At 35.8% G+C, this 15,394-nt stretch overlaps 1 protein-coding gene across 9 annotated transcripts in view; it reads right to left on the reverse strand.

The window, feature by feature from the left end:
* PARP4 (poly(ADP-ribose) polymerase family member 4) overlaps positions 1-15,394 on the reverse strand; it is a 50,141-nt gene that overhangs the window by 25,457 nt on the left and 9,290 nt on the right. For all 9 annotated transcript variants that reach the window (XM_072032705.1, XM_005014592.6, XM_013094808.5 and 6 more), the window contains 11 exons: positions 14,594-14,672; positions 13,920-14,033; positions 13,024-13,173; positions 11,619-11,756; positions 9,549-9,722; positions 7,451-7,611; positions 4,417-4,554; positions 3,518-3,616; positions 3,119-3,302; positions 2,214-2,376; positions 1,560-1,684 (listed from right to left, as the gene is read on the reverse strand). In XM_072032705.1, coding sequence (XP_071888806.1) covers positions 1,560-1,684; positions 2,214-2,376; positions 3,119-3,302; positions 3,518-3,616; positions 4,417-4,554; positions 7,451-7,611; positions 9,549-9,722; positions 11,619-11,756; positions 13,024-13,173; positions 13,920-14,033; positions 14,594-14,672 — 1,525 coding nt within the window. The remainder of the gene's footprint in view (positions 1-1,559; positions 1,685-2,213; positions 2,377-3,118; positions 3,303-3,517; positions 3,617-4,416; positions 4,555-7,450; positions 7,612-9,548; positions 9,723-11,618; positions 11,757-13,023; positions 13,174-13,919; positions 14,034-14,593; positions 14,673-15,394) is intronic.

Here is a 15,394-nt window from a genome sequence, read left to right on the forward strand (position 1 = left end):
TTGGAAATGAAGGTATAACATTCACTGGTGCTTGGCAAATAAATATCTCACAAAAATGCAAGGAGCTGTGGAATTTTTACTCTCTAAATTATTAATCAAATCTCTTCCAGAAGAAGAGTAATCCGTGACTTTACAAAGGTTACATGATGCAGAGCTGGAGCTGTCAAGCTATTGCCTGCAAAAGTTGTCACCATTGCAATATGTCTGTAATCGTTTCAAGCCGGTAATGTCTAAACAAGAAGGAAGAATAAACAAAACTAATAAAAAAAGTTTTATTTAATATTATGATATATTGAAAGGGATGTTTGTATAAGCCTGTATGTGTAGCATCTATTTTCTACTGACAGTATTTCTGTCTCTGAGGTAGCAGATTGCATCTTTCTTTTCACATCTGTTCTTCTGTTTACTTCCCTTGCGTCCTAACAAAATCCCAAGAATTCCTCATTTGCCTTTGCTGCTGTTCTTACTGTCCCTTGCCATCACATCATTTCTGGTTTATGCTCTGTAGCTCTGCTTTATAAACTGCTTTCTGCTTTGGTGGACTGGGTCATAGCACAGATGCTACTGTGCAGTAATTCATTCCATAGGAAAGCAAACCAAAAAATAATGATGATCCCTCATGAGAAGAACAGTTGTTCAAAGGGATCAGACTGATCAGACAACAGTGGTGAGTGTCAGAACAGTTTAAGCACAGACTCAGCTGACAACAGTTCTTCCATCTCTTTACTCTCCTGTTTTTGCTCTGCTTTCTTTTTTTAGGACTTCAGCAACAAATAAAAATATGAATTGTTCTTATGAAACTACTTCAGCACTGGACACCCCAGGATACAAATGTTTGTGCACAGAGACACATGTGACAGAACCCAGTAGAAACACAGCTTTTGCATGATCAAGACTGCCCCAGACAGGACTCAGTTGCAGGGGGAAAGAGATTGTGGAATTATGCCCCAGGACAGAAAAAAGCCTGTGTCTTGACAGGATGCGTTCTTAGGGCATATATATAGAAAACAAACAAACAAAAATTTTAGCTTGCTTGGCTAACTTTTATTAGCTAATTTTGGCTAACCTTTAATAGCTAATTTTCAAGCTAGAATAGCAAGTTCTTTTGTACTGCCTGATATTTTACTTGTAACAGCTAATTTAGGTTGTCTAATGAAAGTTAAAAACAAAACACACAAATATATTTCCAGAAATTTTTAGTCATCCTAGATATTTTTTACTAGTTTATAATTCAGCTGGCAAACAGTTGAAAAAGAAGGTCTTTACAAGGAAACAGAACAGTAAGTTTCTCTGCAGTGCTGACTTGATTGCACATCAACAGAAACAGACTGAAAAATAAAGCCAAGCCTTTCACTGACCAAAGAGCTTTTGGCACTTGTTTGATTACACACCTCTACAAACAAGAACTTTTCATGCAGTTTCAAGATTTTCCTTCATTTAGAGATTGAATTGCCTTTTTATTTTTAATTTTATTTTTTAATGATTAAAACACTACTTAACAACTGAAATAATTTTTCAGGACTGACTTACAGGAAGGAACAATAAATAACATACTTTACCTGTGCTACAAAGTCTATTATCTTTGCCTTAATATGAAAGCCTTCCAGAGGAACAGGATTTCCCAGTTTGTCTTGAAGACCAGTTCTTACTGTATTTGAAATATTTGCACTTGGTAACGCATAGCCTAAACAAAGAGTTTATGAAATATTAGAAACCTATTTTTTGAAATGCACATTTGGGAAGCAAGTTTGAAACTAATCCTGTATCAATGGCCCATACTTACTTATGCAACTCAGAACACACAAATTAAAAGTAATCCTCATTTTTGTTATGAATACTTGTGTTGCACTGCTTCTGCTGACTGTCACCAGCTCATGATAAGTCTTCAAGGTCTTACAAGGTCTTTGTTTAAAACCTTGCATTTGAATTATTAAAAGACCATCTCATGATTTATGCAAAAGTGCTTCTTGTGCTTCTCTTGAAACACACTGTGACAGGAGGAGTTCCAACTATCATTGGTAATTAGGCATACAGGAAATCTGTTAAACAGATGCTACATGGATGCCACATAACTAATTTGGTAACATCCACAAATAAACTTCAAATGATTTTTTAATAAGCTAGCTGCATACAAGAACTCTAAAAAGCATTCTCATAAATATTTAGGGAACTTTGAAAGCAAGCCAAGAGTACAAACAGAAAATATTTCTTACTTTCATTCTGTACATGACATTGTGACTCTGGCTCACTGTTATCTTTCGCCAGTTCCACCCCAGTTCCAGGCTGAAATGGTTTTATTTGATCTTCAGGAAGGCAAAACTTAACAACATATCTAATTTTAACCTGTGCAGTCTTGTACACAACAAATTCATCATCCTGGAAGAGCAAAGAAAGGTATTTTACAATTAAAAAAAAGCTGTTGGTAATATTTTAAAAATGCAGATTTATTGAGAGATGAACCTAAATGACATCACTTTTGATAAATACTAAAAATACGACTTTTTTTTTTTTTACTCTCCTAATCTCTCCTTATCACTACCATTTACATCTGTTATGTTTTCTTTCCCCACATTCCTTATATTTCTTACTCACTGTAACGCACAATCATTCTCCAGAATAACTAAGAACAAAAAGAAATAAAAAAAAATTGGTGGATATCTAGCCAGTGACTTTATCTGTTTGTGTACCAGTAAGGCTTTCATCATCGCCTTTGAGTACCAACCTTTAAGGACCGGGATTTTACCAGTTGGATTCTATTATAAAACAGTGAACCTTCCATGGTGGTGATTTCTTATTCCATACAAAGCAGAACACCATTTCCAAATAGCAATTTCAATGTCATAAATCAGATATTTATAGGATGATTCAGTTATAATAAAAAAGAATGCTAACATATTTCTTTTAAGTATTGCTTTCTTGCAGAAATTTTAAATCTCCTCACAACTAGTAACTTAGAACCTTAGATGTTTTATATGTACTTTACAGGCTGTAAAATAGACAAAAGTGATTCTGTGCATTACGGTCTAGTGATTTAGTGTCTGAACTGGAATATACAGGTTATACTAATTCTGTTATCTATCACTGGTATAAATAAATCCTAACACTGCAGGATCAGTACCTCGAAGTCCGAAGAGATGTCTGCTGTCTTACGGACTCCATGTACACTGTTATAACCTGATGGTGCATCATTTAATGAAAAATCTCGTTCATACAAATCTAAACAGGATCCAAGTGCCACATCACAAACTGCAAGGAGTCGGCTTCCATCCATTTCACTGGGTGAAGAATACTTAATACTGGCACTATATGCAAAAAAAGATCATGCACATTTTATTAAAATTGATTTTAAAGTAAAGCTCCTAGGAGTTCAAGGATACACAAATACTTTTGAACAGATGATCAGGAAAGAAATAATAATTAAATTACCTTAAAAGTATTAAACATTTTATCTACTTAATTTGCAAAGCAAAAAGAATACACAAACGATATTATCAAAAGATATTGTCATTATCCACACCTGACAGAATCACTGAAGTAAATGCCACTTCCCAGATTTCCAATGTCAGTTCTTTCCAGGCCATGATCTTCAACAACCACTTTTGGCAAGAGGAGTCCTCTGGAGGGAAAAAAAAAAAAAAGTCACAAAAGTCACACAATGAATGAAGTTCAAAATACTTTTGCATAAAATATGTGGGCTAATACATGTCGTGCAATTATGAACCACAGAGGATTAAGTCAAATACACTTTACAAAAAACATACATAGAGACTCAAGGAAAATCAAGCCTATACATCAAAAATAAATCCCAAAGCCATATGAATCGCCAAGACATTGACTACATAAGCTATTGAGACTGTTTACTTTTTTCATTTAGCAGAAAAGCAACACGTTTCCCAGACTCATTACTATGCCTGAGTGAATCCATGGAATTGTCATAAAACTAGATATTGCATTATTCCAGGAAATTACGATAATTTAAAATTATTTCAGATAAAATGGTCATACGTAAATAATGTGGAAGTGGACGGGAAGACAAGAAGTGGAAGGATGACATCATTAATGGAATTCTTTCCTAAAACAGAGTAAATTATCCATGCAGCCATTAATCTCCCACTCTCTCCATTTTGTCATCTTTCATCTGGATTTAAACTACAGCCCTCCTCATCATAACCAAATAGCTCCATCTCAATGCTAATCCAGCTGGAAAGTAATCACATTTATCATTACAAAAGAATGATTTCCCTTCCGGGATTCTGCAGAAGGATATGAATAGTTATATAAATGTTAACAGTAAAAAATAGGTTAAACATAATGTAAAAGTTTCACAAAAGAAAGCATTTTTTAAAATCCAATATATTTAATTATATATAATTAACCCTAACCCAATGTCACAAAAAATGGAATGTAAATTTTTACCTGGAAAGAATTCCCATGAAATTGCGCACAGATGATGCATGGAATAAGGATTGAATATTTCCAAGACTGCCCAGAAATTCTGCTGTTTCACTTACTCTGCCAACACTATACACTTGTAAAATTCTCACTGGACGATCACTGCAAGAAATTTGAAATGATCTTTGACTTCAAAAACTTGTTTAAGAACAATATACTGCCAAGAGATAATGCCTTGTAGTAAATCTCAAAGTAACATTAAATCTTTGGTTTTGGTGGTTTTGGTTAGCAATTTGGGAGGCAAAAAAATATGATAACAGCAATAAGAGACAAAAAAAAAAAAAGATAACAGCAATTATTGAAAACACCAGAGATATTTAAAACCTATGACAAAGTTCAAGATTTATTCAGACATTCAGGGAGAAATAAAATATGCAAAGACGTAAAATGTAAAATACGTAAAGTCAGATGAAATTATCTCATTTGATATTTTGGAACTTAAATTCAAAGATGTGATGTATAAAGCCCATATAACTCTATGCACTGCAGAGTCTGGCATTATATAAATTATTGCCAAATCTATCTTGTACTAAAAATTCTCCTACTGCGAAGGCTCAGATAACTCACCATCTTGGCTGAACCATGAACATCTTAGCATGTTCAGGCTATCTGAATGTAGCAACTTGGACTTCCCAATTAAGAAATACACTTGCGAGGAGGAAAACTTAGGTTGCAATCCCACCTCCAGCAAGATTTATGCGTTTTACATACAGTAGTTACTGGGCAGAGCACACACCAGGATTCACGTCCTTCCCTTGTGATTACACTAAGCAACAGATTCAGACTTCCAGACTTCTTTCCATTTTTCTTACCAGATGAATGCTTTATTTAGCTACTTGTATAGAGGCCCAAGTGGGAAACTATGTGCTCACCACCTTCCTTCTGCTTTACCAGTTTGCTATGTACGTGTCTTTGGAAAATGCTTCCTCAGATGACAGAGCCTGGACTAGGGACTGGGTTGCTCAAGAGTGGCAAAGTAGCAGTGCTTTAAGAAATACCCAGAAGATAGTATGAGGATTCTAGGATTCCTGACTGTCACACAGTGAGGAACCTTAGGATTTACAAAACAACTAAGTAGAGGACTTAGGGATCACAATTTTAAATTTAGATAAATAAAGTAGGCAGTACACTTGGAAAGTAAAAGCAAATCAAGCCTTTGCTTACAAGTCAGAGCTTCATGCTTTTAAGATTTAGTAAACTTCAGTGAGTCTTGAGTTCCTAAATGCTAAAACAATATTGGTAAAACAATATGCTAAACAAAATGCTAAAACAATACTGGTAAACAATTTATAAATGTGCTATATGAACTTCATTTTTTTTTGAGAGAATTTGGACCCTTGAGCCTTTAGTATGTTTCTACTGCAGTTGATTTTTTATTTTTTTTGAGATTGCTTTTAGTTAAAACACTAAGTTTGCAAGTGCAGAGACTGAAAGGCACTAAATATGCTCCAATTCTTGCAATTTAATTATGCTCTATTATCTGTCGTATAAAAAAAAGACAAAATTTTGGGTGAAAAATCCCATGCTTGTAACTAGTTAGAAGATCATAGAGCCTATGAATTAGTTTATAGGCCCTAAATTTGATAACTGTGATCCACAAAGAGCAGTCCTGTGGGCTCACATAACAGCTAATTTCCAAAAGGCTTACTTAATTGGTTCTGTCTCAAAGAACTTTAAGGTGGAATTGAGTCACATAAACTCTTTCTATTAATTTTAAATGACTTCATTTAGACAAAATGTCAAGTACTCACAAGTACTGAACTTTGCCAAAAACCAGCAGAAGGTTGCATGTTTGAGCACAGTGCTCCTTCCTATTTGAGCAATTTGGATTTGGGTACAACTGCTTAGTAACCAGCAGTTGCTAGGGTTTAGGCCTTAGCAAGGGCCTGAGCTGCTTAACGCTACATTTACTCAGTAAAAACAGACTTGAAGTGCTCACTATATAACTACCTGAAAGGAGGTTGCAACAAGGAGGGCATTGATCTCTTTTCTCAGTTGACAAGTGATTGAACACAAGGCAATGGCCTCGAGTTACACCAAGGGAGGTTTAGATTGGGTATCAGGAAGAATTTCTTCATGGAAAGGGTGGTTAGGCATTGGAACGGGCTGACCAGGGAGGTGACAGAGTCACCATCCCTGGAGGTATTTCAGAGCCATGTGGATGTGGTGCTTAGGGACAGGGTTTAGTGGTGGATTTGGTGTTAGGTGACGGTTGGACTTGATGATCCTAAGGGACTTTTCCAACCTAAACAATTCTATGATTCTATATAGCTGAACTGAAACCTACTCCATTCTTCTATGCATCAATGATTATTCATTGATTATTCAATTTCTAGAATGACATTCTCTTTAAATTTATTTCTCCATGTTTATCCATTTTTACATTTCATTAGTTAATCAAAAAACACAGGGTACCCAGTCAGAAGCCAATGTCAAGAACATTAAATAGAATAGGAGGCAAATCCACAGAATAGATTCCAGGAAATACATGTTTCTCATACAACTGAAAGCTACCTGAAAAGGGACATCAAGTTCTGTAGATAATAAAAAGATGACCAGGTAGTCCACCTCTCCTCCCCACCTACTCCATCATATCTAATAATACACATAAAGAAATATTTGTTTTTCTCAGCAACCCCCTAAGTTTTATTTTGATGTTCGCTTTCCCTGTATTCTGTGAAATACCTGGTAATAAATATTGCAAAGCAGAATGAACAAGCCTAAAAGCCATATATCTTCTTGAAATAGCTACTATATATAGACAGCTTTTCACAATCTGAAAAGGGGAAAAAATTAACAATCTCATTTTCAGTTTTCTGAATTTACTTCCATTGGTTCTAGTATAGGTTATGGCAAATATGCCTGCTCTGCAATCCCATTAGTTTGACACTGCATAGTAACACTGCATAGAACCTAATAATTCAGTCCTTTTTAGAGGTGTTTTATGCACCATACCTTGCATATTGCTAGAATCATTGCACAACTATTAAACACTCACTTGTAATTCTTTTTTAACACTTGCTGTGCAACATAGCGAAATTCATCACTTATTGGATCAAGAGCTTCAATCTTGCACCTCAGGGCTTGGTATTTGGCCAAAGATGTTGGGTTTGGGCATGACATATTTGTTTCCTGTATATTAAGCATGTCTCGGATGAGCTACAAAATAAAGACAAATTTATAAATACTTGTTAGATTTTAATTAAGAAACCACACAAAACAGACTAAATTAGATAAAGTGACAGTGCAGCAACAACAAAAAGAATATGGAAAAGAACATTTCCACTGGCTAGATAACAAGTGGAACACGAGCAAATAGCTGTAGAATCCCATGAAAACAAAACAGAAAAAAAAAAAGTATGCAGGTGATAAATTGTTTCTGTACAACTGCAAATCAAGTTTAGCATCGAGCCTGCTCATAACAGCTCCAGGGACCAGTATTTGTGCTTGGACACCATTTTGATTTTGCTTTTGAGGCAATCCTGACTTACTATAATCTTACCATATTGTCCCTGATGCCCCTGTCCAGTTAGGGCAGTAGCACAAGGCATCCATGTACTTTTCTCAGATCAAGAAGGACATCTAACTTAAAAAAAAAAAAAAAAAAAGTAACACTAAACTTCACTGAGTCACGGGAAAACTTTATGAGACATAGTAGTTTTTTGATAGCAGAAGGCTTCCAAGGTTAAAAGTGCTATTAACATTTATTCTTTTAGAATGATAGAGAGCCACCTTCTCTCTACCTCTCTCCCTTTATTTTTTGTAACTTACAGAAGACTGACTTCTGGATATCCTTTGCCAAAACCAAGAAGTATCTCTGTTGGAATCTATGGAATTTACATTACATTTGTAATACAAGGAGAAAATTTGAGTTTGCTCTACAGTTACAAGTATGATGTAGTTGTCGGAGCCCTGAGTGCCTCTCACCTCTCCCAAAACTCTGGCTGCTTGAGTTTTGAGCAGGCTTTGACTGTGAAGATTTGGGGCCTGAAAGAGAGCTGTGGGAAAACTTAGTGGAATCCTGCCCCTTCTCTGCTCAAGAGATGCATTTACGCTAAGGCTCTTGCCCTTGGTTTCTTGGCTGAGCTATGTTGCAGACGTGTCTACATCCAGCCTTGTATGTCCTTGGTTCTGACTCAGATCCTGTGAACCTGAGTTCCTAGTTAGGCCTTGGACCAGCTGGACAAGCCCATGATGAGGGGGCAATCTGGACCGTTGTCTGACCCTGCTAACTGGCACCAGCAGTCACTATCTGCTGCTCTGCTCCTAACTAATTACCTCAGTACTTCCCTGTCAGTGCAGTGACTGCCCTGGCCTTGCTAACTTTCACCCCTAGCCCCAGCCACCTGCCCTTGGTGCTCTCTGACAGCTGCTGGATGCAAGGGCTGCATCTGTGCACATTCAGCACACCTCATCATCAGTTCCCCTGGCAGAGTAACCGAATTCCCACCTGACTGAACTGCTACACAACTTAAAAACAATGGAAGTGACTAATTAATGCAGAAAATGTGAGGGTGAGACGTGGTGGGGATCCTTGGAGATTCCCGTAGGCAGGGCAGCTATGCTTAGACCAACTGATAGATGCTATCTGCAGTCCAAGGAAGCCCCCCGAGCAGTTTGTGCTGTAGATGTAGGCACAGACCAATAGACTGGTAATTTTAAATCATCTTTTGAAACTGTTCCTGCATACATGGGAAAGGAAAAGTCATACAGAACAATCTTTGTACATAGTTAAAATAGTTTAAAAGTATTTTGTATGTAGTTTATGATAGTGAATAGAAACTGATTATGTGTATGCTTGAGCAGTTGCCAGGGTCAGCAGGATGATAAGATCAGTTTCACGTGTCTCATTTAATCCAGCTGAAGATACCATCATAACAATAATTGCAGTTGAAACTCTGTCACAATCTAGATGGCAATTGATCCTCTTCTTCAACATATTCAGTACCTGCCATGAGCATTACTTTATTCATAAAATTCCAGTAAGTGACTTTTTTAAACTGACAGTCTGTGACTGTTGATTTATCTACCGAGTGTGTTCAAAACTTGCGTAGCACATTGTAGATTGGGGCTTACTATCAGTCTGGAAAAGTTACCTGACACAGGTCCTGTTTTCTAGATAACAGCTTTTTGGAAACTTCGTAGTCTATTTCAGTCTTGTGACGTATAAGTTCATAGAATTCCATCATCATCTTTTGTAGCGCTGCCTTATCAGCTCCCTCATCCAGTGCATTCTTTACCTGGAGCAAAATACCTTCTGCTTTGCTCACCTTTAAGAGAAGAGATTATTAAGCTGAAAGCCATCACAAAATTACTGGAAGAACACAAAGCAACAAATACTGAAAACGGATAATTTGATTCCATGTTGAAATAAAACTTGAACTGTTAATGCAATATCAACATTATAATGCAAAATAATATAATAGTGATACTTGACATCCTGTTGATTCACATTGTTAGCTTTAATATATTGATGAAATAACTACATATATTAGATGATAATAAATTTCTTACTACATTTCTAACTGCAATAATTTATCCTAAAATACATAAAACAGAGTAGAAATACTATTTATAAAATGCAACCTACTGATCAAAAGAAAGTAATGAGTCATTTTAGACAGTTTCTCTAGACCAATAATCTATATATTTGCTTGTGTCTGCATATTCATTCTCAACTGGAAATTTTTCACAGAATGCTCTATGTTATTTTTTATTCTTGGGGCAGGAGGAAAAAGGCAAAGTGCTCTTTAATTTACATGAGCCATATGCAACAGCTAGTAAAATGCTGACACTAGAGGCTGCATAACAAAGTCTTACTGCAGTTCAATATTGACCCAAGGCTGGTCTCAGTCTCACAAAGGCCTTCAGAAAAAAATGGAAAGTTAATCTAACTGAACAGCAACCCACTTCTTTGTTTCAAATATCCAGAGATTTTTTTTTTCTTTCTACACAAATGCTATTTCTCTTGCAAACTAATTATAAGTGGGAAAAGGTAGTGAAAACAGTTTTAGCATATTCTTACAAATCACTGCATTGGGATGCAGAGTCTTTTAGGTCTATGATTCAGCTTTCTCAAAAACTACCAATGATTGAACATTATTTATCAAATTATCAACTATTTGTCAAATTTTACCTACCCAAAATATGGTAGGAAATCTTGATATTGAAACAATTGCATCTCACAGAAAACATCTACAATAAACAATTTCCTTTGTCTTTGCTGATTTATGAAATGCACTCACTACTGTCTTTGAGTTAATTTATAAAGCATCACTATTGTATCACTTACCCATCACAATCTACATGAGTGTATACTTCCATATTAAAAATTGAAAGGAATATTCTCCTACCATAGATCAATTGATCAAAATTCAAATCACAAATCAAGTGTCTTATGTATGAAGATTAGGGCAAAGTCATTCCAGAACTAGTGAACTTCTACTGGCAAAGCTCTTCCAATTTAAAACCAACATAATCTCCAAATATTTTTTCCTCCAGTACTAACAGAGATGAAAAAACTTGCTGTCTTAAGCAGCCATGACTTAAATTATACAAACTTAAATCACATGAATAAACATTAGCCTCCTAACTGTTTAGGAAGGAAAGCAAAACCACTGAGGTATGTGGAAAAAAAAGATTAAATGAACCATAGAGTTAACAGAGGGATGGATAGGCAATTTCTTTCAGTAACAGTTGTAATATCCAAAGGCCTTCATGAGATGCCATATGTTAATTATATGTGTCATCTGATAATACAGTCATGGACTATAATTAAAACTATTTTTACTAATACAAGAGAAAGTCTGACTGAAATACAGTTGAAACATATTGGCAGAAGACAACAAACTACCGTTATGCACTGTCTTCTACAACTATCTTTTTATGAGACTTGATAGAAGGGATCCTCCCATAAGCACTGTGTACATTACTATAAAATGGAAAAGACAGCCATCTGCTCTAGGGAGTACAGCAGGTTTTTAGTGTCATAATTCAAAATCAAAATTTGAGATAAAATTTCTGAAGCATTGATATGTTGACGTATAGGAGTACCCGATGTAATTACCAATTCCAATCTGAAACAGAACATTCTTGTTTGCTGGGTAAAAAATACTTATAATAGCATTTATGCATGGGTCCTCATGGAGTAACAAGAATTAACTTACATCATTTAGACTTATGTTGTTTACTGATTCAAACAGTAGGCTATCCAGGTGGCCAAGAGCTTCTGCCCAGATCAGTTCCACAAAATCACTAACTTGCTGAGATATAGCACTTGAACTTATGGATTCTTCTAGAAGTAACTGTAGTAAAACAAACACAATTCAGTGGAAAGACAAAGATACAACAGGAACTTTCCTATTCTCATCAACCATACAGTACACAATACACATTCATGCTTAATATAATTTCTTCAGTTCCATCAACTTGAAGGGAAGTTTTGCCTTTTTAACTCTTTCAGCTGGAGAGCATGGAAGGCAGGTGGCCGTGATCTACCTTAAAAATTGAGACATAACATCTTGGAGAAGACAGAAGTTGATTTGTTTGGTATCTTCAACATGATATTGTACTATCAGGTATGAGGACATAATAGTTTTACACAGCTGGTAAAAGAACAGATAGTTCAAAACCATCAGTGTTATAAAGCACTGGAGATACTCTAATTGTAGATGTAGTTCTCTGTAAGAAAGCTCTGGTGGGAAAGACATTATTACTGTGAAAACAAAAAATTGGAGTAGTAAAGCAACAGAAGAGTACAAAGGCAATGAGTATCAGTGCAATTCATATATTCAATAAAAGTTGTGAAAACATATTTTCTTATCTGAGGAACATTCTTAAGTACTTACTTAGGCTTTTTATCATTGTTCTTCAACTCTAGCACCTCCCACTAAACTTGATGACATTAAACAATTAGCACACACTACATTACTTGTTTATACAGCATCAGCCATACAAACTCCTGAGATCCCTAGATGATGTATGTGGGCCACTGCTGGATATATTCTCTATTCCAACTGTGCCATAAAATGTAAGTTACATGGTGGAAGAGAGAAGTAGATGAAGTACAATGAGAAAGTAAATGGGAAAAAAACTTTCTCTCACAGTGCAAATATTTTAAATAGCAGTAAAACATTGTCTGAAAACTACTTTAGGGAGCAGAATCCAACATCTATTGCCACTGGAGGGAGTCCTGTTACTGATTTCAGTAAGATCTATGCCAAGCCTATGACGTCTGTATAGGCTGCAAAATAATGATGACAAAGTCATACACGATGTAATAATTTTGGTTGCTGTATTAGTACACCCTTCGTTAAAAAAAAAAAAGGTGGTGATAAACCTACAGAGAAAAAAATATAGTGAGTATGACTGTATTCACTTTTACTGTGTTTAAGTGCTTTGAAGATTTTCTTAATATTCTTAAAACAATTTCAAAACATTTATCTATAAACAATTTCTCTTAACCTATGACTGTATGACTGTAATCTAGACAGTGTTTACCACATTCTGAAATTTAGAAATTAAAACAAATAATTAAGGACAGAAAAGTGTAAACAAGTGAATTGTACAAGCCTTTTGCAATTTTGTAGAAGCTAACCATCCTGCTTCTGGTGGAAAAGTTTCTCTGAGCAGGAATTCCTGGCTCTTCAGGTTCGCCACCAAAATATCATAATTTTCTCTTATTTCTTCAGCAGTCTTATTTACTATGAATTGTTTATTATCCTGTAAATTGAAAGAGCAAAGTTAGTTGGAGGAACTATAAATAGACGTATAGAATCAATTTTACCAGACGCTGTGCTAACAGCTGACAAATCCACACTCATCTTTTGGATTGTGGTTTATCAGGCTTCTGGCCAGGCCTCTTCCATGAGGGTTTGTGGGACATGAAGAACGAGCACAGGGCTCTGTATACAAGTTTCACAGTGACAAGTTGTTTAATCTAAATGTGTGCTGGAATAACTTTTTCTATTGATTGAGATATCCCAAGTTCATCCCTGATACAGCTCCTTTGATTTGACTTTAATGTTGCTACAATGTCAGTGCTATACCAGAGCACATACATAACTCGTAGGCTGAGAAATGTCCTGAGGCTGCCCTCAAGACAGGCTTTTCTGTCTCTCCAGAGGATGCCCACACTATCATTCCTTATCACATTTTTGCAGTTAAACATCACACAGTTTAGATGTTACCAGGAACATGCATGTATCTGAGGCAGATGCATCTAGAACCATGCTGTGCTGCTGATAAGCTCTAAAGCAGGTCTTTTGAGAGTTGTAAGCAAACACACAGAGTACAGGAGCCAAATATGAATCAAACTTCTTATGATAAAGCTAATAGAAGGACATCCTACTATCTATACGTAAGAATCAGCCTGCAGGTAAGAATGAAGAGCATGTAAAGCTCTCTGGGACAGGAGTGTTCAATGTGCATAAAGAAACAAACAGGTAATGTCAACGAGTGGCTCATACCTTGGTTCCATTTGAAGCACTGAAGTGTGCACACAGTCGAAACAGAAAGTCATGCTGTTCTTGGGTGCACTGTAATTCAATAACTACAAAATCTTTGCTTCCCATGGAGTTAATCTGAATGGAGAGAGAAATAAAGACCCCGCCCCCCATTTAACGCTTAAGTATGTTTCATTTATGTGATATTGCACCAAATGTTTCCCCCTGTCCTACTTATTTTTTTCACCCCACTTAGAACCATAAATTTTAGGGCTAAAAAAAAAACCCTCAAAATTATTCATTATTTCCATCATCTTAATGAGCAGAAGCTCCTCTCAGGGCTTCCTGTATGATTCCATCATTTCTGTGTTTTGAAAAGCTTTTTAATAAAAATGATTAACATTTACATTAGATTTAACACATAATAGCCATTATAATATATATCTAGTCACAAGCATATATGTGTCATTCTACTGCAATACTTTGGTAAGAACACTACACCAATAACAGAGGAGCTTTATTTTGGTAGAATGAGGCTGCACTGAAGGACAAAAAGTATTGAAGTACTTTACAATACTCCTCTTTGCATTGCAGAACAGGATAACATTAAAGAGTGATTGCTGATGTGTATAAAAATGCAAAACTTTTACTCATCTACCGATCATACTACATTCTGTCACAGAAAGAGAAAGGCTTACTTTTTCAAGGATGTTGTATTTTGCAACTTCAAAATCTCGAGGGAAAAAAGGAGCATCCCGATCATTTTCAGTATAAAATCTAGAATAGAATCAGAGCAATTGAAGTCACGTATGCCCTGTAAATACTGTGCTGTAACAGGCTGCAACATCACACTACAGCAAGAATTTATATAAGAACATAAATCTGGTTTTCAGCAGCAAAATAACAACAGAAAAGTTTTGAGAAATAAAATCCCACAGTGACAAACTGCTGACCTACACTAGTAGGCCCAAATGTCTGATGTGAATTTGTAGATGAAGACTAGATTTCAACCTTCATCCTTTATAAAAAACTATGGAAGCAAGAAAACACACAGATTTTCTTTGCCTGATTGCATGTTAATTTTTTAACAACTTGGTCAGCATTAGTCACCCGTGCTCCCTGATATTAATTCCTCTCTTATTCTTGATTTTCACATTAGGGTATATTCTTGTAGTCATACCCTTCAGCATTAGGACTTTTAGACATAACTTCTAGTACATTCTGTGAGAGTAACTGAACACCTTCCCTATCACTGAACTGCAGTCTCTGAAAGTGAAAGCTGCATTTTATTAATTCATTTTAAAACATGAGTGTTGGAGCTGGCTTTGTTCCTTTAAGTCAGTAATTAGTAACAGTTAGAACAATACTCTTTCCCTATCAAATAAGGGCAATCTCATGACCTTGATTTTCAGCTCTCCCAAGAATTTTTCACGGGAGAGAGAGATGCTCAACACTTCTAAAAACAATGAACTGGACTTGAAAGCAAATAAAAACATAGG

This window comes from Anas platyrhynchos, chromosome 1 (assembly GCF_047663525.1).
Source record: "Anas platyrhynchos isolate ZD024472 breed Pekin duck chromosome 1, IASCAAS_PekinDuck_T2T, whole genome shotgun sequence".
In the NCBI taxonomy this organism is placed as follows: Eukaryota; Metazoa; Chordata; class Aves; order Anseriformes; family Anatidae; genus Anas; species Anas platyrhynchos.